Source organism: Pseudophryne corroboree, chromosome 3, assembly GCF_028390025.1.
Source record: "Pseudophryne corroboree isolate aPseCor3 chromosome 3, aPseCor3.hap2, whole genome shotgun sequence".
Classification (NCBI taxonomy): Eukaryota; Metazoa; Chordata; class Amphibia; order Anura; family Myobatrachidae; genus Pseudophryne; species Pseudophryne corroboree.
Genome location: NC_086446.1, coordinates 545,022,853 through 545,050,654, shown reverse-complemented (window position 1 = coordinate 545,050,654; position 27,802 = coordinate 545,022,853). Strand labels below are relative to the sequence as shown.

At 48.2% G+C, this 27,802-nt stretch overlaps 1 protein-coding gene across 3 annotated transcripts in view; it reads right to left on the bottom strand.

Annotated features, from left to right (window-relative positions):
• Nucleotides 1–27,802, bottom strand: part of GPS1 (G protein pathway suppressor 1) — a 90,778-nt gene that overhangs the window by 48,911 nt on the left and 14,065 nt on the right. Inside the window, exons 2-5 of one of the 3 annotated variants that reach the window (XM_063961235.1) lie at nt 2,784–2,979; nt 2,381–2,473; nt 1,746–1,927; nt 11–175 (exon numbers count right to left, since the gene is read on the bottom strand). In XM_063961235.1, the coding sequence (XP_063817305.1) occupies nt 11–175; nt 1,746–1,927; nt 2,381–2,473; nt 2,784–2,969 (626 nt within the window). In that variant the 5' untranslated portion in view covers nt 2,970–2,979. The remainder of the gene's footprint in view (nt 1–10; nt 176–1,745; nt 1,928–2,380; nt 2,474–2,783; nt 2,980–27,802) is intronic. The other 2 variants (XM_063961234.1, XM_063961236.1) reach the window with 2 other exon arrangements.

Genomic DNA, 27,802 nt, shown 5'->3' with positions numbered 1-27,802 from the left:
TTGTTCTAACCTGATGCTTTCTTTGATAGAATTTCCTTTGTAATTCTTCAGGTCCGTGTCAAGTTTCTCCAGTTTTAGAAGTGCTTTTTTGCGAGTTGCCTCCACCCAAGCAGTATCCAGTGGAGGGGGGTCCAATGAACCTTCAGGTAAAGCATCGGGTGCGTTTTGCAGTTCCCTGGATAGAAGAATACATGAACTCTTTGGAGAGGAAATATATGAGGAGGAAGAGGCTGCCAACAGGATATAGGAAGAGTGGGGAGAGAAGCTTCCGAAAGAGGTCGCGAGTAGAAAGGCAGAGACTGCCAATAAAAGCTGCGAGGAGGAAGAGTGTTTGCTGACAGAGTCTGTGATTATGAAGGGAGAAAACTGCCAACAAGAGGTGCAAGGTGGAAGGAGAGTGGTTGCTGACAGGGGCAGTGACTATGAATGGAGAGACTGTCAACAAGAGGTGCAAGGTGGAAGGAGAGTGGTTGCTGACAGGGGCAGTGACTATGAATGGAGAGACTGTCAACAAGAGGTGCAAGGTGGAAGGAGAGTGGTTGCTGACAGGGGCAGTGACTATGAAGGGAGAGACTGTCAACAAGAGGTGCAAGGTGGAAGGAGAGTGGTTGCTGACAGGGGCAGTGACTATGAATGGAGAGACTGTCAACAAGAGGTGCAAGGTGGAAGGAGAGTGGTTGCTGACAGGGGCAGTGACTATGAAGGGAGAGACTGTCAACAAGAGGTGCAAGGTGGAAGGAGAGTGGTTGCTGACAGGGGCAGTGACTATGAAGGGAGAGACTGTCAACAAGAGGTGCAAGGTGGAAGGAGAATGGTTGCTGACAGGGGCAGTGACTATGAAGGGAGAGACTGTCAACAAGAGGTGCAAGGTGGAAGGAGAGTGGTTGCTGACAGGAGCAGTGACTATGAAGGGAGAGACTGTCAACAAGAGGTGCAAGGTGGAAGGAGAGTGGTTGCTGACAGGAGCAGTGACTATGAAGGGAGAGACTGTCAACAAGAGGTGCAAGGAGGAGGGAGAGTGACTGCTGACAGTAGGTGCAAGGAGAGTGGGTACCAACAGGGGGTGCAAGGAAGAAGAAAAGAGCCTGCTGACAGGGATGTGAGGAGTTAGGAGAGTTTGTGTGGACAAAGGGTATGAAGAAGTAGTAGTGTGTGTGTGGACAGGGTTGTGAGGATGAGTAGACTGTGTGGACATAATGTGATAGGAACAGATAAGAGGCAGCAAACAGGATGAAGAGTATATATGGTGGCTGATTCTGAGTCGGACACGATGCCAATATTCACTCAAATTGTTTGTGAATACATCTCAGTCACACAGCGCATGCATCTCACGGTATGAACAGGACCAATTGAGAGGTATAGTATCAAATATATTGTGTGTTCCTGGGTGGCGGCTATTCAAGTCTTATGGGTGTGTGTTATGGTAGTGTCACAGAACTAATCGCCTACATTGGAAGCCAGAATGACAGAGAATCGCCACCTACTATGGGGTTGGTGCAAGTTTCCATGGGGCGCCCGCTGGCTGCGTCTTAAGACACACAAAGCAGGATTGCTGCATGTAAAGCTGCACAAAGTGGGCGTGTCTCTCTCCCTGCATATTCGGATGTAAGGATGTACACCGGGGAGGGTTTATTCTAGTAATTAGCTGCCACTGCAGCAAGACACACATGGAGACCGCTGCATCCGACCCAGAGCGTTCATTTAACCACATGAAGATCCTAATTCATTTTTTTTATCCTCATCACCTGGAAGCCTCCGACAACTTCCTATGAATCTCCTCATAAACATCTACATTAAAAGTTCTCTGTACAAAAGACAAGGCCATCTTCAGAGCCTCGACACGTAGCTGAGGGCATCGGTCAGCGATAAACTGTAATCTTTCAATACGCATGAGGCCACTGTAGCTGGAAGCGTACTGCTCGAGATCCTGCAAACACAAAGAGGGTGCACAGATTAGAAGACTCCGATAACCCACTCTCTGAGCTGATACAAAATATACCTATATGCAATATAAAACATTTAGAGCAGAGTTTCTCAAACTCCAGGTTTTACGGATGTCCATGCTTGAGTACAGGTTACTTAATTAGTACCTCAGTCAATTTGATTTAATCATCTGGACTCAAGCATGGATATCCTTAAAACCTGTATTGCAATGGAGTTTGGCAGACTCTGATTTAGAGGGTCTGTATAGGCTTAAATATATATAGTACTTTCATGTTTTGCCTGTTCTATTTTAGCTTTATATGTCAATATTTATTTAGCTTGCTGTATTTACATCCCTATAACCACAATAAAATTGGGAAGGAATGAATGTTAGAGATATTCCTAAACAAGGGACAGACAATGCGCAATGTGCTCCGCTCTGCCAGGACAGACTTACCAGGGTCGGGTTTTCCACCACATAATTGATGTCTGGCACATTCTGCTGGTCATCCTGGGGGTCAGCATCAATCTGCATGGGTTCAACAGCACCCTGAGGAGCAACACAGTATCATTAATGCCTATACTGAAATCCCATGAAATGCTTGTTGTCAGGCATAGTGCAGAGCAGGTTCAGTCCACCAGTGATTACAGCAGCAAGTCATGAATAATGAAACTGTGGTCACAGTAGTCCTACAGAATCGTTTGAGGCATATTGTATATAGGGACGGGAACAAGAAGCAATAAAACTCCACCACAGTAGCAGCATACTATTTTTGTTAATTTAACAGTAATAAAGGTCTACCAAGAAGCAGTCTTTGGCATTCAGATAAACTTGTCTGAAGTCTGTCCCTCCCTGATACCTCAGATAACAGCGTGCAGATGGAAAAGCTGTCGCTCAGGCTGTAATCTCCAGCTGTAGACTCTGTGATGTCTGACCTAGTGCTGTGGGCGGTGCAGTAAAGATCTGTCCCTGAAGAAGATGCTGAGCTGGGGCTGGAGCTATCCCTCATCCTGTACTGACTCTCTGCACTCTCACCCCCCGACATGGCTTACCTGCTGAAGGCAAACACAGCATATAACTGTAATCCATTTCAGAGGCGCTCAAAGAGGAGGACAAAAGCAACATAGTGCAGCACTGTGTATCTGGTGAAACATTAATTACAGTACTACCAAATATTAAAAGTAAGTGGGCATTAAGATTATCCAAGCGGAAATTAGTAGAAGTCCTAATTATTACATTTGACAACACTGTTCTGTTGACCTCCCCAACAAACTGTATTTGTTATGCATTAAATGTAGCAGCATGAACACACTTCTTAGAAACTATATGCACCTTGTGCCAGTGTGAGATTGTGATACATAACAAGTACTGTAGTGGATGACCATGGAGGCCTGGGATGTGGTCAGGAGACCGATGGTCACATAACCTCCCTCTACATCCCGCTCTCTCACAATGCCGACCAACAGGGACTATTCCCACTCGTGGATGTCCACAACACCCATAGAGTGGGAATAGAACCCGTGGCAACCGCAGATCGCCACTGAGCCCGCAAGGGGCCTGCTGTACTCGACACCCCCCCCCCCCCCCCTCCCAGGCAGGTTTCCGCTGCCGGGATCCCGGTGTCGGTATGCTGACCGCCAGTCGAGCACACCACACCCTGGAGGCATACGAGGTTTGTGAAGGCTGAAACCATCAATAAGAAATGTTGTACATGACAGCAACAACAATGGGTCTGCTCTGTGCTATGCCTCATGTTATGTAACCAGCTGGAAATAAAGTACATCATGTGCCATTAAGGCTTTAACAATTTACTATATTGTCCTAGTACACGGTCATGTGTGCGGACCATAAACCTTATGCACTTATCTATGTGCAAATAGCCAGAAAGGATTTGCATTATGTGATGGGAGGTACTGGGCATTCTAATCATACAAACACATCATTTGAACACATATCACTTATGGGACAATGTATTTAAATCACATAAAGAGCATGGAAAGGGTGCATTTACCAGGCTGTACCCCGGGGGAGCCACCTCTCTCTCTTCCCTTAAGAGGACCCTATTTATCACAGGTGCTCAGAATGTGATAGTAAAGTTATGATCTCTATGTCTGCAGCAGGTTTCCACATTTGTAAGCGTACAAATATTAAGGTGATATGTGCTAAAACAAATAGACAGAAAAGGGGAGCACGTACCCTCACTTCCATGAACAATTTAAGCCCTGCAAAAATGTGTAATAATTTAAAGGATGGAGCAGTCTTATAGAATTGGTAGCCAGGACTGTGAGCAGGCTCAGGGAAGCATTTATGCAAACAGAAACTGCTGGGGTGGATTTTCTGCAGATCTGTAAATAACCTTTGTGTATGCATACGCCTGTTTATACTTCTGTAAAAGACACAAAATGCACTCTCTTCTACAGTATGTACACTCACAGATATGGGCAGTCCTTTCACTATTACTTTTATGGAAGCCATAATGCAACATGAATAATGAAGCTTACACCAATAATAATGATGCTTTTCATTTTACTGTCAAGCTCTACAGAAGCCATGTCTAACGTGTAAAACTTGCAGTCAAATTAAGAGGGAGAAACAGTATGGAAATGCGGGTTTCTAATTCCCGTACATAATAATTTCTTCTTACTGTGTTAGAAAAAACATGAGAATTTAAAGAATGCATTTATACCTACAGAAGTTACATTTTGCTACATTTTCATTCAACAATTTTAACCTATTAAGACCCATTGTCCTATTAATTTGTGCTTTTTGTATAAAATGTCAATCAATCTACATGTATTGCTAATCTTTTATGAACACATCCAAAACAAAAATATTGCGTTCCTTCTAGGCTGTTTCAGCAGGGTGCGCCCTGCCCATTTTTCAAATGTGAAAAAGCACCCTGCAGGTTAATAAATTTCCACCTTGTGTACAGAATTCAACAGTCAGAGTGATAATAATAATAATTTTATTTATATAACGCTCTTTCTCCAACAGGACTCATGGCGCTTGCATGTTACAATGTATTTGTCTACTGCTGAAATCGGAACACAATTTCTATATATATTTTAACCCTCTGCTTAACTTTCCTGTTTTCTAAAACACAAGGATTATAACCACTTCAGCACTGGAGAAGACATTTATTATCATCTACTTATTATTTATATGCTACAGCCAAAGGGAAAAACATTTGTATAAAAACTATAAACATATGTGCTATGCTTTGTGCACAAAGGGTCACATCAAAAATGTGCCTTTCAAAATTAAAATGTGCCCTCCTCAATTATCAGCACCCTGCCCTAAATAAATCCTAGAGTGTACACTAAAAATACCAATGTTCACTTGTTTATTTCCCGCCAAAGTCACATTATTGAAGAAGCCATAAAGTAAATTACAACATGGCACAGTCAAAGAAAAAGTGCCTAACTGATCTTAGGTTTGACAACATTAGGGACATGATAGCAAACAAGCCAACTGGCAAACAACTTTGTTGCGCACATTTCCCTGAAGGGCAAACCAACCAAATTATGGGTGAAGTGTAACAGAGTACTCTGTATGAAATGCTCTGTCTGATCCCAGACAGTGAGTGAAACAGAGGGGGGAATTCAATTGGGCACAAGGTAAAAAACACTTGCACCCAACGGTATCCAATTAAAAATAAAAAGCGCTGAAAACCCTGTAGTGCGTGAATAAATAAAATAATAAACAAATATATACTCACCTCTCTGGTGGTTTCCCCTATAAGGATGCGGTCAAGGCAGCTGAAATACCGACACAGGGATCCCAACACCCTTCAGATTCCTGATGTTGGAACTCTAAATGGGCCAGGACACCAACACCGGAATCCTGCGATCTTAGGTTTAGGGCCAGGGGAGTGGGGTTAAGTTTAGGTGTCAGGAGGTAAAGTTTGGCTGCGTGGGAGGGAGGGTTAGGTTTAGGAAGCAGGGACGGGGTTAGAATTAGGCACCTCCGCAGGGGGGGGGTGGAGTTAGGGTTAGGCTACAGGAAGGGACGATAAGGATTGGGGTGCGGGGAGAACACCCCTTACTCATCCGTCTGTCTTTTCATCAGCGGGATACCGGCGTCGGTATTATGACCGCCGGGATCCCGTACACCGGTATCTCATACTGATTCCCCCATATATGTCCTCACTGGGGAAGAAGCTGCTGGGAGATGTAGTTGGGGGGAGGGGACACACGACACACACACACCCTCGCATACCTCTGCTGCAGAGGACCAGATACTGGAAGACATCGCTTTGGAAGGTGAGCAATTACAGACTAATTAAGCTAATTGGAAACTTCCAATTACTTAATTTGTCCTCATGGCATTTGGGGGCACTATGGTGCCACAGCAAGTCCTGGTGATTTTTCCTAAAATTAACGATTTTAGAAAAAAAAATCAGACTTGCTCTCTGGGAACGAGAAAAAAGACACAGTGGGGCAAATGTATTAACCTGGAGAAGGCATAAGGAAGTGATAAACCAGTGATAAGTGCAAGGTGTTAAACGCACCAGCCAATCAGCTACTAACTGTTAATTTACATATTGGAGCTGATAGGCTGGTGCGTTTATCACCTTGCACTTATCACTGCTTTATCACTTCCTTATTCCTTCTCCAGGTTAATACATCTGCCCCATAGATTTCTATAGAAATCGCACATCTCACTTTCAGTCCTCTAATTGAATAGGAAAACCCTGCGACTGCAAGGTTTTTCAAATTTTCCGCCGTCATCTGAATTTCCGCTAGAGTGATATAGACATGGAAATAATTAGAAGTGAATAGGAGAGAAGGCAAGGGCCTGATTTGAAAAAGTAATAAGATTTTACTTACCGGTAAATCTATTTCTCGTAGTCCGTAGAGGATGCTGGGACTCCGTAAGGACCATGGGGAATAGACGGGCTCCGCAGGAGATAGGGCACTTTAAGAAAGCTTTGGACTCTGGGTGTGCACTGGCTCCTCCCTCTATGCCCCTTCTCCAGACCTCAGTTAGGGAAACTGTGCCCAGAGGAGATGGACAGTACGAGGAAGGATTTTTGTAAATCTAAGGGCGAGATCCACACCAGCCACACCAATCACACCGTATAATTTGTGATAAACTTACCCTGTTAACAGTATGAACAACAACATAGCCACGGTTCCACCGAAAAACTATAACATAACCCTTATGTAAGCAATAATAAGAATTTACTCACCGGTAATTCTATTTCTCATAGTCCGTAGTGGATGCTGGGGACTCCGTAAGGACCATGGGGATTAGCGGCTCCGCAGGAGACTGGGCACAACTATAAAGAAAGCTTTTAGACTACTGGTGTGCACTGGCTCCTCCCACTAAGACCCTCCTCCAGACCTCAGTTAGGATACTGTGCCCGGAAGAGCTGACACAATTAGGAAGGATTTTGAATCCCGGGTAAGACTCATACCAGCCACACCAATCACACCGTATAACTCGTGATACAATACCCAGTTAACAGCATGATAACAACTGAGCCTCTCAACAGATAGCTCAACAATAACCCTTTAGTTAAGCAATAACTATATACAAGTATTGCAGACAATCCGCACTTGGGATGGGCGCCCAGCATCCACTACGGACTATGAGAAATAGAATTACCGGTGAGTAAATTCTTATTTTCTCTAACGTCCTAAGTGGATGCTGGGGACTCCGTAAGGACCATGGGGATTATACCAAAGCTCCCAAACGGGCGGGAAAGTGCGGATGACTCTGCAGCACCGAATGAGAGAACTCAAGGTCCTCCTCAGCCAGGGTATCAAACTTGTAGACTTTTGCAAAAATGTTTGAACCCGACCAAGTAACAGCTCGGCAAAGTTGTAAAGCCGAGACCCCTCGGCCAGCCGCCCAAGAAGAGCCCACTTTCCTTGTGGAATGGGCTTTTACTGATTTAGGATGCGGCAGTCCAGCCGCAGAATGTGCAAGCTGAATCGTACTACAGATCCAGCGAGCAATAGTCTGCTTAGAAGCAGGTGCACCCAACTTGTTGGGCGCATACAGGATAAAAAGCGAGTCAGTCTTCCTGACTCCAGCTGTCCTGGAAACATAAATTTTTAGGGCCCTGACTACATCCAACAACTTGGAAGCCTCCAAGTCATTCGTAGCTGCAGGCACCACGATAGGTTGGTTCAGATGAAAAGCTGATACCACTTTGGGGAGAAACTGGGGACGAGTCCTCAATTCTGCCCTATCCATATGGAAAATCAGATAAGGGCTTTTACATGACAAAGCCGCCAATTCTGAAACACGCCTGGCCGAAGCCAAGGCAAACAACATGACCACTTTCCACGTGAGATATTTTAAATCCACGGTTTTCAGTGGCTCAAACCAATGTGACTTTAGGAAATCCAACACCACGTTGAGATCCCAAGGTGCCACTGAAGGCACAAAAGGGGGCTGAATATGCAGCACTCCCTTAACAAAAGTCTGAACTTCAGGTAGTGAAGCCAATTCTCTCTGGAAGAAAATCGATAGAGCCGAAATCTGGACCTTAATGGAACCCAATTTAAGGCCCATAGTCACCCCTGACTGTAGGAAGTGCAGGAACCGGCCCAGCTGAAATTCTTCCGTTGGGGCCTTCCTGGCCTCACACCACGCAACATATTTTCGCCATATGCGGTGATAATGGTTCGCGGTTACTTCTTTCCTAGCTTTTATCAGCGTAGGAATGACTTCCTCCGGAATGCCCTTTTCCTTCAGGATCCGGTGTTCAACCGCCATGCCGTCAAAGGCAGCCGCGGTAAGTCTTGGAACAGACAGGGCCCCTGCTGCAGCAGGTCCTGTCTGAGCGGTAGAGGCCATGGGTCCTCTGACATCATTTCTTGAAGTTCCGGATACCACGCTCTTCTTGGCCAATCCGGAACAATGAGTATAGTTCTTACTCCTCTTCTCCTTATTATCCTCAGTACCTTTGGTATGAGAGGAAGAGGAGGGAACACATAAACCGATCGGTACACCCACGGTGTTACCAGAGCGTCCACAGCTATCGCCTGCGGGTCTCTTGACCTGGCGCAATATTTTTCTAGCTTTTTGTTTAGGCGGGACGCCATCATGTCCACCTGTGGTTTTTCCCACTGGTTTACAATCATTTGAAAGACTTCTGGATGAAGTCCCCACTCTCCCGGGTGGAGGTCGTGCCTGCTGAGGAAGTCTGCTTCCCAGTTGTCCACTCCCGGAATGAACACTGCTGACAGTGCTAACACGTGATTTTCCGCCCATCGGAGAATCCTTGTGGCTTCTGCCATCGCCGTCCTGCTTCTCGTGCCGCCCTGTCGATTTACATGGGCGACCGCCGTGATGTTGCCTGACTGGATCAGTACCGGCTGGTTTTGAAGCAGGGGTTTTGCCTGACTTAGGGCATTGTAAATGGCCCTTAGTTCCAGAATATTTATGTGCAGGGAAGTCTCCTGACTTGACCATAGTCCTTGGAAGTTTCTTCCCTGTGTGACTGCTCCCCAGCCTCGAAGGCTGGCATCCGTGGTCACCAGGACCCAGTCCTGTATGCCGAATCTGCGGCCCTCTTGAAGATGAGCACTCTGCAGCCACCACAGCAGAGACACCCTTGTCCTTGGAGACAGGGTTATCAGACGATGCATCTGAAGATGCGATCCGGACCACTTGTCCAACAGGTCCCACTGAAAGGTTCTTGCATGAAACCTGCCGAATGGAATCGCTTTGTAGGAAGCTACCATTTTTCCCAGGATCCGCGTGCAGTGATGCACCGACACCTGTTTTGGTTTTAGGAGGCCTCTGACTAGAGATGACAGCTCCTTGGCCTTCTCCTCCGGGAGAAACACTTTTCTCTGTTCTGTGTCCAGAACCATCCCTAGGAACAGCAGGCGTGTCGTAGGGACCAGCTGTGACTTTGGAATGTTTAGAATCCAGCCGTGCTGTTGTAGCACTTCCCGAGATAGTGCTACCCCTACCAACAACTGCTCTCTGGACCTCGCCTTTATCAGGAGATCGTCCAAGTACGGGATAATTAAAACTCCCTTCCTTCGAAGGAGTATCATCATTTCCGCCATTACCTTGGTAAAGACCCTCAGAGCCGTGGAGAGACCGAACGGCAACGTCTGGAATTGGTAATGACAATCTTGTACCACAAACCTGAGGTACTCCTGGTGAGGATGGTAAATGGGGACATGTAGGTAAGCATCCTTGATGTCCAGCGATACCATGTAATCTCCCTCGTCCAGGCTCGCAATAACCACCCTGAGCGATTCCATCTTGAACTTGAATTTTTTGATATATGTGTTCAAGGATTTCAAATTTAAAATGGGTCTCACCGAACCGTCCGGTTTCGGTACCACAAACATTGTGGAATAGTAACCCCTTCCTTGTTGAAGTAGGGGCACCTTTACTATCACTTGTTGTGAATACAGCTTTTGAATTGCCTGTAACACTGCCTCCCTGCCTGAGGGAGTGGTTGGCAAGGCAGATTTGAGGAAACGGCGGGGGGGAGACGTCTCGAATTCCAGTTTGTACCCCTGAGATACTATTTGAAGGATCCAGGGATCCACCCGTGAGCGAGCCCACTGCTTGCTGAAATGCTTAAGACGGGCCCCCACCGTACCTGGCTCTGCCTGTGGAGCCCCAGCGTCATGCTGTGGACATAGAGGAAGCGGGGGAGGACTTTTGCTCCTGGGAACTGGCTGTATGCTGCAGCTTTTTCCCTCTACCTCTGCCTCTGGGCAGAAAGGACGCGCCTTTAACCCGCTTGCCCCTATTGGGCCGAAAGGACTGTACCTGATAATACGGTGCTTTCTTTGGTTGTGAGGGAACATGGGGCAAAAATGTAGACTTCCCAGCTGTTGCTGTGGAAACGAGGTCCGAGAGACCATCCCCGAACAATTCCTCACCCTTATAAGGCAGAACTTCCATGTGTCGTTTGGAATCTGCATCACCTGTCCACTGCCGAGTCCATAACCCTCTCCTGGCAGAAATGGACATTGCACTAATTTTGGATGCCAGCCGGCAAATATCCCTCATGTATAAAGGTGCTTCTTTTATATGCTCTACGTTCAGCAAAATAGTGTCCCTGTCTAGGGTATCTATATTTTCTGACAGGGAATCTGACCACGCAGCAGCAGCGCTGCACATCCAGGTTGAAGCTATAGCCGGTCTCAGTATCACACCTGTGTGTGTATATATAGATTTCAGGATAGCCTCCTGCTTTCTATCAGCAGATTCCTTCAGGGCGGCCGTATCCGGAGACGGTAGTGCCACCTTCTTTGACAAGCGTGTGAGCGCTTTATCCACCCTAGGGGATGTTTCCCAGCGTGACCTATCCTCTGGCGGGAAAGGGTACGCCATTAGTAACCTCTTAGAAATTACCATCTTTTTATCAGGGGAAGCCCACGCTTCTTCACACACTTCATTTAACTCTTCAGATGGAGGAAAAGCTACTGGTAGTTTTTTCTCTCCAAACATTATACCCTTTTTTGTGGTACCGGGGGTAACATCAGAAATGTGCAACACATTTTTCATTGCCTCAATCATGTAACGTGTGGCCCTACTGGAAGTTACATTAGTCTCTTCGTCGTCGACACTGGAGTCAGTATCCGTGTCGACATCTGTGTCAACCATCTGAGGTAGCTGGCGTTTTAGAGCCCCTGATGGTTTTTGAGACGCCTGGGCAGGCACAGGCTGAGAAGCCGGCTGTCCCACATTAGGTATGTCGTCAAACCTTTTATGTAAGGAGTCGACACTATCACGTAATTCCTTCCACAGCACCATCCACTCGGGCGTCGACCCCGCAGGGGGTGACATCACATTTACAGGCATCTGCTCCGCCTCCACATAAGCCTCCTCATCAAACATGTCGACACCGCCGTACCGACACACCGCAACACACAGGGAATGCTCTGACAGAGGACAGGACCCCACAAAGCCCTTTGGGGAGACAGAGAGAGAGTATGCCAGCACACACCAGAGCGCTATATAACACTGGGATCCCACTATCAATGAGTGTTTTCCCTATAGCTGCTTTTTTATATATATTACATATATATATATATCTATATTGCGCCTAAATTTAGTGCCCCCCCTCTCTTTTTTACCCTTCTGTAGTATTCTCAGACTGCAGGGGAGAGCCAGGGAGCTTCCTTCCAGCGGAAACTGTGAGGGAAAAATGGCGCCAGTGTGCTGAGGGAGAAGCCCCGCCCCCTTTTCGGCGGACTTTCTCCCGCTTTTTCTGTGATACTGGCAGGGGTAATTTTACATCTATATAGCCTCTGGGACTATATATGATGTATATTTTGCCAGCCAAGGTGTTATTTATTGCCCTCAGGGCGCCACCCCCCCCCAGCGCCCTGCACCCATCAGTAACCGAAGTATGAGGTGTACATGAGGAGCAATGGCGCACAGCTGCAGTGCGCTACCTTGGTGAAGACTGAAGTCTTCTGCCGCCGATTTTCCGGACCTCCTTCGTGCTTCTGGCTCTGTAAGGGGGACGGCTGCGCGGCTCCGGGAACGAACATCAAGTTCGGGTCCTGTGGTCGATCCCTATGGAGCGAATGGTGTCCAGTAGCCTAAGATGCCCAAACTACCACCTGTTAGGTAGGTTCGCATCTTCTCCCCTCAGTCCCTCGCTGCAGTTAGTCTGTTGCCAGCAGATCTCACTGAAAATAAAAAACCTAAATATACTTTCTTTCTAGGTGCTCAGGAGAGCCCCTAGTGTGCATCCAGCTCGGCCGGGCACAAGAATCTAACGGAGGTCTGGAGGAGGGTCTTAGTGGGAGGAGCCAGTGCACACCAGTAGTCTAAAAGCTTTCTTTATAGTTGTGCCCAGTCTCCTGCGGAGCCGCTAATCCCCATGGTCCTTACGGAGTCCCCAGCATCCACTTAGGACGTTAGAGAAAACTATATACAAGTCTTGCAGAAGAAGTCCGCACATGGGACGGGCGCCCAGCATCCTCTGCGGACTACGAGAAAATAAGATTTTACTCACCGGTAAATCTATTTCTCGTAGTCCGTAGTGGATGCTGGGAACTCCGTAAGGACCATGGGGAATAGCGGCTCCGCAGGAGACTGGGCACAACTAAAGAAAGCTTTAGGACTACCTGGTGTGCACTGGCTCCTCCCTCTATGACCCTCCTCCAGACCTCAGTTAGGATACTGTGCCCGGAAGAGCTGACACAATAAGGAAAGGGTTTGGAATCCCAGGTAAGACTCATACCAGCCACACCAATCACACCGTATAACTCGTGATATTATACCCAGTTAACAGTATGAAATATAACTGAGCCTCACTAACAGGTGGCTCATAACAATAACCCTTTAGTTAGGCAATAACTATATACAAGTATTGCAGACAATCCGCACTTGGGATGGGCGCCCAGCATCCACTACGGACTACGAGAAATAGATTTACCGGTGAGTAAAATCTTATTTTCTCTGACGTCCTAGTGGATGCTGGGAACTCCGTAAGGACCATGGGGATTATACCAAAGCTCCCAAACGGGCGGGAGAGTGCGGATGACTCTGCAGCACCGAATGAGCAAACTCAAGGTCCTCCTCAGCCAGGGTATCAAACTTGTAGACTTTTGCAAAAATGTTTGAACCCGACCAAGTAACAGCTCGGCAAAGTTGTAAAGCCGAGACCCCTCGGCCAGCCGCCCAAGAAGAGCCCACTTTCCTCGTGGAATGGGCTTTTACAGATTGAGGGTGCGGCAGTCCAGCCGCAGAATGTGCAAGTTGAATTGTGCTACAGATCCAGCGAGCAATAGTCTGCTTAGAAGCAGGAGCACCCAGCTTGTTGGGTGCATACAGGATAAATAGCGAGTCAGTTTTCCTGACTCCAGCCGTCCTGGAAACATATTTTCAGGGCCCTGACTACGTCCAGTAACTTGGAGTCCTCCAAGTCCCACGTAGCCGCAGGCACCACAATAGGTTGGTTCACATGAAAAGCTGATACCACCTTAGGAAGGAATTGGGAACGAGTCCTCAATTCCGCCCTATCCATATGAAAATCAGATAAGGGCTTTTGCATGACAAAACCGCCAATTCTGATACACGCCTGGCCGACGCCAAGGCCAACAGCATGACCACTTTCCACGTGAGGTATTTTAGCTCAACCCAATGCGACTTCAGGAAATCCCACACCACGTTGAGATCCCATGGTGCCACTAGAGTAGGGGTGGGCAACAAGCGGCCCGCGGGCCGGATGCAGCCCGCGAACCGATCCTGCCTGGCCCCGCTGTCCCACACAGTGTGCAATGACAAGCGGCCCGACTGGCTGAGCCGCTCGTCATTGCGCTACGTACCTCCTAGACGCGGCGCCGCAGAGGAAATCCCGGTCACGTCACTGCTGACCGGGATTCCCACTGTGACGTCAGGCGCTGGGCGGCACGGGGGGGGGGGGCACGGCAGGAGCGGGCAGCGGGGATCTGGCATCAGGCAGCGGATCTGCCACTGAGAAAAAGGTAAATGGATCTGTGCTTAACTTTAAAAGCTGCTATATAGGTTCAGGGAAAGGGGTTTAGGAGGGGGGGGGGACTGCTATATGGGTTTAGGGGAGAGGGGGAAGAGGGGTAGGGACTGCTATATGGGTTTAGGGGAGGGGGGGGGAAGAGTGGTAGGGACTGCTATATGGGTCCAGCAGGGAAGGGGGTTAGAGACTGCTATATGGGTCTAGGGGAGGGGAAGGGGAGTGTTTTCAGCACTGTTTAAAAAAAAAAAAATTATTACTGGATTACTGTGTTTTTTAAGCCATCTTGGATTTTGCCTGTAAAAAAGGCCTAATTCAGACCTGATCGCTAGCAGGCGATTTTTGCACTGCTGCGATCAGGTAGTCGCTGCCTACAGGGGAGGGGGAAATCGCTGTGCAGGGGTGAGATCGCATCTGCAGATCTGCAGAGAGCTGAACAAACAGAAGTTTTTGCAGTCTCTGCGCAGCCCAGGACTTACTCTTCTAGTGCGATGATCGGGGCCAGAGCTGAGTGCTGACGTCAGAAACTCTCCCTCCAAACGCCTGGTCCCTCCTGCGTTTTTCCGGACACTCCTCTAAAACGATCAATTGCCACTCACAAACGTCCTCTTCCTCTCAATCACCTTGCGATCGCCCGTGCGATCACTTTGTTCGTACCATCCCATCGCTGCCCGACGCTGCGGACCGGCGCACCTACACATTGCGGTGCATGCGCAGTTCAGACCCGATTTACAAGATATTTTGTGTGTGGCCCTCGACTATTCACTGGAAGTGTTAAGCGGCCCCCCAGCTGAAATAATTGCCCACCCCTGCACTAGAGGCACCAACGGGGGCTGAATATGCAGCACTCCCTTAACAAAAGTCTGAACTTCAGGCAGTGAAGCCAGTTCTTTTTGGAAGAAAATGTACAGAGCCGAAATCTGGACCTTAACGTAATCCAATTTTAGGCCCGTAGTCACTCATGACTGTAGGAAGTGCAGAAATCGACCCAGTTGAAATTCCTCCGTTGGGGCCTTCCTGGCCTCACACCAAGCAACATATTTTTGCCATATGCGGTGATAATATTTTGCGATCACATCTTTCCTAGCCTTAATCAGCGTAGGAATGACTTCCTCCGGAATGCCTTTTTCCTTTAGGATCCGGTGTTCAACCGCCATGCCGTCAAATACAGCCGTGGTAAGTCTTGGAACAGGCAGGGCCCCTGCTGCAGCAGGTCCTGTCTGAGCGGCAGAGGCCATGGGTCCTCTGAGATCATTTCTTGAAGTTCTGGGTACCAAGCTCTTCTTGGCCAATCCGGAACCACGAGTATAGTTCTTACTCCTCTCCTTCTTAGTATTCTCAGTACCTTGGGTATGAGAGGCAAAGGAAGGAACACATACACCGACTGGTACACCCACGGTGTTACCAGAGCGTCCACAGCTATCGCCTGAGGGTCCCTTGACCTGGCGCAATATCTTTTTAGCTTTTTGTTGAGGCGGGACGCCATCATGTCCACCTGTGGCCTTTCCCAATGGTGTACAATCATTTTGAAGACTTCTGGATGAAGTCCCCACTCTCCCGGGTGGAGGTCGTGCCTGCTGAGAAAGTCTGCTTCCCAGTTGTCCACTCCGGGAATGAACACTGCTGACAGTGCTAACACATGATTTTCGCCCATCGGAAAATCCTTGTGGCTTCTGCCATCACCATCCTGCTTCTTGTGCCGCCCTGCTGGTTTACATGGGCGACCGCCGTGATGTTGTCTGACTGGATCAGCACCGGCTGGTGTTGAAGCAGGGTCTAGCCTGACTTAGGGCATTGTGAATGGCCCTTAGTCCCAGAATATTTATGTGTAGGGAAGTCTCCTGACTTGACCATAGTCCTTGGAAGTTTCTTCCCTGTGTGACTGCCCCCCAGCCTCGAAGGCTGGCATCCGTGGTCACCAGGACCCAGTCCTGTATGCCGAATCCGCGGCCCTCTAGAAGATGAGCACTCTGCAGCCACCACAACAGCGACACCCTGGCCCTTGGAGACAGGGTTATCACCCGTTGCATCTGAAGATGCGACCCGGACCACTTGTCCAACAGATCCCACTGGAAGATCCTTGCATGGAACCTGCCGAATGGTATTTCTACGTAAGAAGCTACCATCTTTCCCAGGACACGCGTGCATTGATGCACCGACACCTGTATTTGTATTAGGAGGTCTCTGACTAGAGATGACAACTCCTTAGCCTTCTCCTCCGGGAGAAACCCTCTTTCCTGTTCTGTGTCCAGAACCATACCCAGGAACAGTAGACGCGTCGTAGGAACCAGCTGCGACTTTGGACTATTCAGAATCCAGCCGTGCTGTTGTAGCACTTCCCGAGATAGTGCTACTCCGACGAACAACTGCTCCCTGGACCTCGCCTTTATAAAGGAGATCGTCCAAGTACGGGATAATTATAACTCCCTTTTTTCGAAGGAGTATCATCATTTCGGCCATTACCTTGGTAAATACCCTCGGTGCCGGGGACAGACCAACGGCAACGTGTGGAATTGGTAATGACAGTCCTGTACCACAATTTTGAGGTACTCCTGGTGAGGAGGGTAAATGGGGACATGCAGGTAAGCATCCTTGATGTCCAGTGATACCATGTAATCCTCTTCGTCCAGGCTTGCAATAACCGCCCTGAGCGATTCCATTTTGAACTTGAACCTTCGTATATAAGTGTTCAAGGATTTCAATTTTAGAATGGGTCTCACCGAACCGTCTGGTTTCGGTACCACAAACATTGTGGAATAGTAACCCCGGCCTTGTTGAAGGAGGGGTACCTTGATTATCACCTGCTGGAAGTACAGCTTGTGAATTGCCGCCAGTACTACCTCTCCTCGAGGGCAGCAGGCAAGGCTGATTTGAGGTAACGGCGAGGGGGAGTCGCCTCGAAACTCCAGCTTGTATCCCTGTGATACTACTTGCAGAAACCAGGGATCCACCTGTGAGCGAGCCCACTGGTCGCTGAAGTTCCCGAGACGCGCCCCCACCGCACCTGGCTCCACCTGTGGAGCCCCAGCGTCATGCGGTGGACTCAGAGGAAACGGGGGAAGATTTTTGATCCTGGGAACTGGCTGTCTGGTGCAGCTTTTTCCCTCTTCCCTTGTCTCTGTGCAGAAAGGAAGCGCCTTTGACCCGCTTGCTTTTCTGAAGCCGAAAGGACTGTACCTTATAATACGGTGCTTTCTTAGGCTGTGAGGAAACTTGAGGTAAAATTTTTTCTTCCCAGCTGTTGCTGTGGATACGAGGTCCCAGAGACCACCCCCAAACAATTCCTCACCCTTATAAGGCAGAATCTTCATGTGCCTTCTAAAGTCAGCATCGCCTGTCCACTACCGGGTCCCTAATACCCTCCTGGCAGAATGGACATTGCATTAATTCTGGATGCCAGCCGGCAAATATCCCTCTGTGCATCCCTTATATATAAGACCACGTCTTTAATATGCTCTATGGTTAGCAAATAGTATCCCTGTCCTGACAGGGTAATAGACCACGCTGCAGCAGCACTATCCATGCTGAGGCAATTGCAGGTCTCAGTACAGTACCTGAGTGTGTATATACAGACTTCAGGATAGCCTCCTGCATTTTATCAGCAGGCTCCTTCAAAGTGGCCGTATTCTAAGACGGCAGTGCCACCTTTTTTGACAAACGTGTGAGCGCCTTATCCACCCTAGGGGACATCTCCCAACGTGACCTATCCTCTGGCGGGAAAGGGTACGCCATCAGTAACTTTTTAGAAATTACCAGTTTCTTATTGGGGGAACCCACGCTTCTTCACACACTTCATTCACTCATCTGATGGGGGAACAAAACACTGTCTGCTTTTTCTCCCCAAACATAAAACCCCTTTTTTTTTTTTGTGGTACCTGGGTTAATGTCAGAAATGTGTAACACATTTTTCATTGCCGAGATCATGCAACGGATGTTCCTAGTGGATTGTGTATATGTCTCAACCTCGTCGACACTGGAGTCAGACTCCGTGTCGACATCTGTGTCTGCCATCTGAGGTAGCGGGCGTTTTTGAGCCCCTGATGGCCTTTGAGACACCTGGGCAGGCGCGGGCTGAGAAGCCGGCTGTCCCACAGCTGTTACGTCATCCAGCTTTTTATGTAAGGAGTTGACACTGTCTGTTAATACCTTCCACCTATCCATCCACTCTGGTGTCGGCCCCACAGGGGGCGACATCACATTTATCGGCATCTGCTCCGCCTCCACATAAGCCTCCTCATCAACCATGTCGACACAGCCGTACCGACACACCGCACACACACAGGGAATGCTCTGACTGAGGACAGGACCCCACAAAGTCCTTTGGGGAGACAGAGAGAGAGTATGCCAGCACACACCAGAGCGCTATATAATGCAGGGATTCACACTACCCACAGTGATTTTTCCCTTATAGCTGCTATAATACACAGATTTGCGCCTAAATTTAGTGCCCCCCCCCCTCTCTTTTTAACCCTTTGAGCTTGAAAACTACAGGGGAGAGCCTGGGGAGATGTCTTCCAGCTGCACTGTGAAGAGAAAATGGCGCCAGTGTGCTGAGGGAGATAGCCCCGCCCCTTTTTCGGCAGACTTTCTCCCGCTTTTTTATGGATCCTGGCAGGGGTATTTTCACATATATAGCCTCTGGGACTATATATTGTGATTATTTTGCCAGCCAAGGTGTTAATATTGTTGCTCAGGGCGCCGCCCCCCAGCGCCCTGCACCCATCGGTGACCGGAGTGTGAGGTGTGCATGAGGAACAATGGCGCACAGCTGCAGTGCTGTGCGCTACCTTGTTGAAGACCGAAGTCTTCTGCCTCCGATTTTCAGGACCATCTTAGAAACATAGAAACATAGAATTTGTCGGCAGATAAGAACCACTTGGCCCATCTAGTCTGCCCCTTTTTTTTTTTTTTTTTTTTATATTATTTTTTATCACTAACCTTATTTGATCCTTATTTCTTTGTAAGGATATCCTTATGTCTATCCCATGCATGTTTAAATTGCTCTACTGTCTTAGCCTCTACCACCTCTGATGGGAGGCTATTCCACTTGTCCACTACCCTTTCTGTGAAATAATTTTTCCGCAAATTTCCCCTGAACCTCCCCCCCTCCAGTCTCAGTGCATGTCCTCGTGTCCTATTGCTTCTCTTCATTTGGAGAATGTTTCCCTCCTGGACTTTGTTAAAACCCTTCATATATTTGAAAGTTTCTATCATGTCTCCCCTTTCCCTTCTCTGCTCCAAACTATACATATTGAGATTTCTTAGTCTTTCTGGGTATGTTTTGTGATGTAGGCCATGCACCATTTTAGTTGCCCTCCTTTGTACAGTTTCTAATGTATTAATATCCTTTAGAAGATATGGCCTCCAGAACTGAATACAGTATTCTAGATGAGACCGTACCAATGACCTATACAGTGGCATTATTACTTCTTTCTTTCTGCTGCTGATTCCTCTCCCAATGCAGCCAAGCATCTGACTAGCCTTCCTCATTGCCTTGTTACATTGCTTACCTGCTTTTAAGTCATCTGAAATAGTGACTCCTAGATCCCTTTCCTCCTCAGTAGTTTCCAGTATAGTGCCATTAATACTGTATTTAGCTTTAGGATTTTTGAGACCCAAGTGCATGATTTTGCATTTTTTGGCATTAAACTGTAATTGCCAGACTCTTGACCATTCCTCTAGTCTACCTAGATCCTTACCCCACCTGGTGTGTCTACCCTGTTGCATACCTTTGTGTCATCTGCAAAAAGGCATACTTTCCCTTTAATGCCATTTGCAATGTCACCAATAAAGATATTAAAAAGCACTGGTCCAAGTACAGATCCCTGGGGTACTCCACTGGTAACATTTCCCTCCTGTGAATGCACTCCATTTACCACAACTCTCTGTTTTCTATCCTTCAACCAAGATCTTATCCATTCAATAATCCTAATATCCAATCCCAAACTTTCAAGTTTATTTAGCAGTCTGCGATGTGGAACTGTGTCAAAAGCCTTACTAAAGTCTAGATTAGCTATATCCATGGCTCCACCTTTATCCATCACTTTAGTCACACAATCAAAAAAGTCAATAAGATTTGTTTGACATGATCTCCCCCCCAGTGAATCCATGCTGTTTGGGATCCTGTAAATTGCCGGATTTGAGATAATCTACAACTCTTTCTTTTAAGAGTGTTTCCATCAATTTCCCTACTTGCTTCTGGCTCTGTAAGGGGAATTTCTTCATGCTTCTGGCTCTGTAAGGGGGACGGCGGCGCGGCTCCGGGACCGGACGATCGAGGTCGGGCCCTGTGTTCGATTCCTCTGGAGCTAATGGTGTCCAGTAGCCTAAGAAGCCCAAGCTAGCTGCAAGCAGGTAGGTTCGCTTCTTCTCCCCTTAGTCCCTCGTAGCAGTGAGTCTGTTGCCAGCAGATCTCACTGAAAATAAAAAACCTAAAATATACTTTCCTTTCTAGGAGCTTAGGAGAGCCCCTAGTGTGCATCCAGCTCAGCCGGGCACAAGATTTTAACTGAGGTCTGGAGGAGGGTCATAGAGGGAGGAGCCAGTGCGCACCAGGTAGTCCTAAAGCTTTCTTTAGTTGTGCCCAGTCTCCTGCGGAGCCGCTATTCCCCATGGTCCTTACGGAGTTCCCAGCATCCACTAGGACGTCAGAGAAATAGATTTACCGATAAGTAAAATCTTATTTTCTCTAACGTCCTTGAGGATGCTGGGACTCCGTAAGGACCATGGGGATTATACCAAAGCTCCCAAACAGGCGGGAGAGTGCGGATGACTCTGCAGCACCGATTCAGCAAACAAGAGGTCCTCCTCAGCCAGGGTATCAAACTTATAGAACTTTGCAAAGGTGTTTGTCCCCGACCAAGTAGCTGCTCGGCACAACTGTAATGCCGAGACCCCTCGGGCAGCCGCCCAAGAAGAGCCCACTTTCCTAGTGGAGAGGGCCTTAACCGATTTCGGTAACGGCAATCCTGCCGTAGAATGCGCCTGCTGAATAGTGTTACAGATCCAGCGAGCAATAGTCTGCTTTGAAGCAGGAGCGCCAACATTGTTGGCCGCATACAGAACGAACAAAGCTTCAGTCTTCCTGATTCTAGCCGTTCTGGTCACATAAATCTTCAAAGCCCTGACTACATCAAGGGACTCGGAATCCTCCAAGTCCCGTGTAGCCACAGGCACGACAATAGGTTGGTTCACATGAAAAGATGAGACCACTTTTGGCAGAAAGTGAGGGCGAGTCCTCAACTCTGCCCTATCCACGTGAAAAACCAAGTGTGGGCTTTTATGTGATAAAGCCGCCAATTCGGAAACAAGTCTTGCCGAAGCTAACGCCAACAACATGACCACTTTCCACGTGAGGTATTTCAACTCCACAGTTTTGAGTGGTTCAAACCAAGGTGACTTGAGGAAACGTAACACCACGTTAAGATCCCAAGGCGCCACCGGAGTCACAAAGGGAGGCTGAATATGCAGCACTCCCTTCACAAGGGTCTGTACTTCATGAATAGAGGCCAATTCTCTTTGAAAGAAAATGGATAAGGCTGAAATCTGGACCTTTATGGACCCTAATTTTAGGCCCAAAGTCATTCTTGTTTGAAGGAAGTGAAGTAGACGGCCCAAATGGAACTCCTACGTAGGAGCAGCTCTGGCCTCACACCAAGAAACATATTTCCGGCATATACGGTGATAATGTTTTAACGTCACGTCTTTCCTAGCCTTGATCAGGGTAGGAATTACTTCCTCCAGAATCCCTTTTTCCGCTAGGATCCGGCGTTCAACCGCCATGCCGTCAAACGCAGCCGCGGTAAGTCTTGGAACAGACAGGGCCCCTGCCGCAGCAGGTCCTGCCTTAGAGGAAGAGGCCACGGATCCCCTGCGAGCAACTCTTGCAGCTCCGGATACCAAGTCCTCCGTGGCCAATCCGGAACAATGAGTATTGTTCTGACCCTGCTTCTTCGTATTATTCTCAACACCTTGGGTATGAGAGGAAGAGGAGGAAACACATAGACCGATCTGAACACCCAAGGTGTCACCAGAGCGTCTACCGCTACCGCCTGTGGGTCCCTTGACCTGGCGCAATACTGCTTTAGCTTTTTGTTGAGACGGGATGCCATCATGTCGATTTGAGGCAGTCCCCAACGATCCGTGATCTGTGCGAAGACTTCTTGATGAAGTCCCCACTCTCCCGGATGCAGGTCGTGCCTGCTGAGGAAGTCTGCCTCCCAGTTGTCCACCCCCGGGATGAACACAGCTGACAGCGCGCTTACATGGCTTTCCGCCTAGCGTAGAATCCTGGTCGCTTCTGCCATGGCCATTCTGCTCCTTGTTCCGCCTTGGCGGTTTATATGAGCCACTGCCGTGACATTGTCTGACTGAATCAGAACCTGTTTTCTCCGAAGCAATTCCTCCGCTTGACGCAGGGCGTTGTATATGGCCCTCAACTCCAGGACATTGATGTGGAGACAAGACTCTAGGCTTGACCAGAGACCTTGGAAATTTCTTCCCAGTGTCACTGCTCCCCAGCCTCGGAGGCTTGCGTCCGTGGTCACCAGGATCCAGTCCTGAATGCCGAACCTGCGACCTTCTAGTAGGTGAGCACTGTTCAGCCACCACAGGAGAGATACCCTGGTCCTGGGAGACAGGGTGATCCATTGATGCATTTGTAAATGGGACCCGGACCACTTGTCCAAGAGGTCCCATTGAAAAGTCCTCGCATGGAACCTGCCGAAAGAGATGGCCTCGTAGGAAGCCACCATCTTCCCCAGGACCCGCGTGCAATGATGCACTGAAACCTTTTTTGGTTTTAATAGGTTCCTGACCATGGCTATGAGTTCCTGAACCTTTTCGATCGGAAGAAAAACCTTTTTCTGGTCTGTGTCTAGAATCAGCCCCAAAAAGGTCAGACGCGTTGTAGGGACTAGCTGGGACTTCGGTATATTGAGAATCCAGCCGTGTATCTGCAACGTCTTCATGGACAGAGACACACTGTCCAGCAACCTCTCCCGAGATCTCGCCTTTATGAGGAGATCGTCCAAGTATGGGATAATTGTGACCCCCCTGCCTGCGCAGGAGCACCATCATTTCCGCCATTACCTTGGTGAAAATTCTCGGGGCCGTGGAAAGCCCAAACGGCAACGTCTGAAATTGGTAGTGACAGTCCTGCACTGCAAATCTCAGGAACGCCTGATGCGGGGCGAATATCGGAACATGAAGGTAAGCATTCTTTATGTCCAGGGACACCATCCAATCCCCCCCCTCCAGGCTGGCGATGACCGCCCTGAGTGATTCCATTTTGAACTTGAACCTCTTCAAGTACAGGTTCAGAGATTTCAGGTTTAAAATGGGTCTGACCGAACCGTCCGGTTTCGGGACCACAAACAGGGTTGAGTAATATCCCTCTCTTTGCTGGAGATGAGGAACTGTGACAATCACCTGTTGAATATACAATTTTTGGATTGCTGCTAACACTAGCTCCCTCTCTGACGGGGAAGCCGGCAGAGCCGGCGAGGAGGCAAGTCTTCGAATTCCAGCCTGTATCCCTGAGAAACAATCTCTAATGCCCAGGGATCCACCTGCGAGTGAACCCAGACGTGGCTGAAAAACCGAAGACGAGCCCCCACCAGATCTGCCTCCCCTCGGAAAGCCCCATCGTCATGCGGTGGACTTTGCAGACGCAGGGGAGGACTTCTGCTCTTGGGAACTAGCCGTGTGCAGCTTTTTTCCCCCTGCCTTTCCCTCTGGCAACAAAGGATGATCCACATACCTTCTTGTTTTTATTGGAACGAAAGGACTGCATTTGATAATGAGGTGCCTTTTTTGTATGCTGCGGGGGAACATAAGATAAGAAATTTGACTTACCAGCCGTAGCGACAAGATCCGAGAGGCCGCCTCCAAACAACGCCACCCCTTTGTAAGGCAAGGACTCCATATGCCGCTTTGAATCGGCATCTCCTGTCCACAAGAGCCGCCTAGCAGAAATAGACATAGCATTTATTCTGGAGCTTAATAAACAAATGTCTCTCTGAGCATCCCTCATATACAAGGCAGCATCTCTGATATGCTCTATGGTCATTTGAATGGCGTCCCTATCTAAGGCGTCAATTTACGTAGATAAGGAATCTGCCCATGCCACAACCGCACTACAAACCCAGGCCGACGCCATAGCCGGTCGAGCAATAGTACCGGAATGATTATAAATGTGCTTAAAGGTAATTTCCTGCCTGCGATCAGCAGGTTCCTTGAGGGAAGCCGTATCCTGAGAAGGCAGTGCCACCTTTTTGGACAAACGTGTCATCGCCTTGTCAACTTTTGGCGAAGATTCCCAGCGTATCCTATCAGTTTGTGGAAAAGGATACGCCATGAGAATCCTTTTGGGAACTTGTGGTCTCCTAACCGGAGATTCCCAAGCCTTTTCGCACAAGTCACTTAATTCAAATGAGGATGGAAAAGAGACTTCAGGCTTTTTCCCTTTATACATGTGTACCCTCGTGTCAGGGACAGGGGGTTCCTCAGTAATATGCAAAACCTTTTTAATTGCCATAATCATGTACCGTATACCCTTAGCCACCTTTGGCTGTAATTTTGCATCTTCATAGTCGACACTAGAGTCAGTATCTGTGTCGGTATATGTGTCATCGATCTGGTATATGGTGCGCTTCTGAGACCCCGAAGGACCTGGCGCCCCAGGGACAGGCATGGACTGGCTACCTGACTGATCACTAGCTTCTGCTTTGTCTAATCTTTAATGCAATAGATTGACATTTGCATTCAAGACATTCAGCATATCCACCCATTCCGGTGTCGGCGTTGCCGACGGCGACCTGACATTCAAGCACTCCCCCTCCACATTAAGCAAGCCTTCCTCGTCAAACATGTCGACACACACGTACCGACACACTTCTCACACACACACACAGGGAACCCCTTTCCTGAAGACAGTATCCCTGTCAAGGCCCTTTGGAGAGACAGAGAGAGAGTATGCCAGCACACACCCCAGCGCAATAACCCTGGAGACCAACATAAATTGTTTTCCCCCAGCAGCGCTGTATAATATGCACTGCAGCTGTGCGTTACCTCAGTGAAGCTGAAGGCTTCTGCCGCCTGACGACTTCTGTCTTCTGTACTTCTAGCGCTGTGAGGAGAACGGCGGCGCGGCTCCGGGGGTGGCTGCCCAGTAAGAACCTGCGTTAACCCCCTCTGGAGCTAATGGTGTCCAGTAGCCGAGGAAGCAGAACCTATCTTTGACAAGAAGGTCTGCTCCTCTCTCCTCAGTCCCACGATGCAGGGAGCCTGTTGCCAGCAGTGCTCCCTGTGAAAAAGTAGTAAAAGGTAGAAAAAAAATCCAAACAAAAATGCTTCTAGGCAGAGAACTCTGGAGAGCTCTCTGCAGTGCACCCATCTTGCTCTGGGCTTAGTGTAAAACTGAGGTCTGGAGGAGAGGCATAGAGGGAGGAGCCAGTGCACACCCAGAGTCCAAAGCTTTCTTAAAGTGCCCCATCTCCTGCAGAGCCCGTCTATTCCCCATGGTCCTTACGGAGTCCCAGCAAACTCAAGGACGTTAGAGAAATTGTAATTTTCATATTTAGAATGTTTGTCTGAGTGAAGGTGTGTACACACTGTCAAAATCATAAGGAAAGTTAGTGCATATTGCACTGTGCGTACACAGCTTGCGATGCCGATGTGCAGTCCCGCGAGATCAGCGTCGCAAGCAAAAATAGACTGTGCAGGCAAGTAAACTTTGACTATCTCGTGTAAAAGATATTCAAAATTGTCACTTAGCCAAAATCGGTATCGCAAGCAGTCATCTTTGCTTGCGATACCGACCACAGTCCATGTCGCATAGTGAGAATCGGACATAGCCCGAATCTCACCGTATGTATGGACCTTAAGTTTATCAATCATTTTTTTTTTCGTAGTATGGGTTTTAGAAAGTTAGACAAAAACATTGTCATAAAACTGTTAAAATATTGCCTCAGTTATACTACATCTAAGAGCATTTGTGTACTATGGAGATACAGAACAGACTTGGCCAGGATTGCTCACATGTAAGGGTTGTAACACACGCAGCGGTTTCTCCAAACTTTGTCCGGCTTTTTGCCATCCGGCAGAGTCTTTCACACACAACGGCTTTGAGCCATGTGTAATGCTGGGCGCATGCGCAGCAGCAGACACGGCTTGGGAAAAAAACCTTGTGTGTGAAAGCTCCCCTTCACACACACGGTCCACTGCCTTCAAAGACGGCTCGGCCCCCGCCCGGCAGCCGGACCTTCCAGTGGATATTTCCGGCTGCAACCCGGCAGCCGGGCCGAGGCCGTGCAGTGTGAAAGGCCCCTACCCCTCACACTGATAACTACAATACCGGCACGGGAAAAAGCCATCCGGCTTTTTCCCGGCCGGTAAAAGCCGGCGCGTGTGTTTCAGCCCTATGGGTAGTGTCGGCAGCACACAAATCCAATGGCGTTTGTAATGCTAATAAAAATGCATAATAAGTGGGTCTGATTATTTACATTTAATATACTCTTCGACTGCTGTTTGCAGACTTTCCAATTCGTTAAAAGTGGAAAAGCATAAAAATGGAAGAGGCAGCATTCTGATACTGCACTACTGTAATCCAAGTAAATGGGTATGGTTTACTGAAGGCGTCAGCCTCATCCATACACATGTTTAAACAAAAATTAAAAAATGTAAAACACTCCCATAAAAAAAAAAAATTGTTATGGTAGACGGTATGTTGATAACTCTACTTATCCTAAGTCCACTGGATAACATTGGAATATGAGGTAGCGACAACGGATTGGCACAAAACAATCAAAGCTTTCGGCCTCCCAGAATGCAATGGGCCCATCCATATATCCCGCCTCCTTGCTCAGGCAAATCAGTTGTTTCCCAAAGCTCAAGGCAGGAGCATCATAGAGAGCCCTAATCAGGCGAGAACACACATGCACACCCTTCTGTACAAGAAGGAACAGGTTAGTGAGTGAAAGGATCCTCAAATCAGGTGCGTCAGGGTAGGATCCCTGTGGACTTAGGAGAAATAGAGTTATCAACGGTAAGTCTACTATAACGATTACTTCTCCTGCATGGTCCATAGGTTATCCACAGGATAACATTGGGATGTCCCAAAGCAATTTAAAAGTGGGGACGCTCCTGATTGGACAGGAGAATCCTTCACCCAAATTGAGCGTCCTGAGAGGCAAAGGTATCAAAGACATAATGTCTAATGAATGTGTTAATGGAAAACCATGTGGCTGCCTTACATATCTGTTCTGCTGAAGCACCACTTTGAGCTGTCCATGACGGACCTACCTAACGAGTAGAGTGAGCAAAGACATTAGCCGGAACAGGGAGATCAGCTTGAGAATATACTTCTGAAATAGTAATTCGAAGCCACCTCGCCAGTGTCGGCTTGTCAGCAGGCCATCCTCTCTTGTGAAATCCGTAGAGAA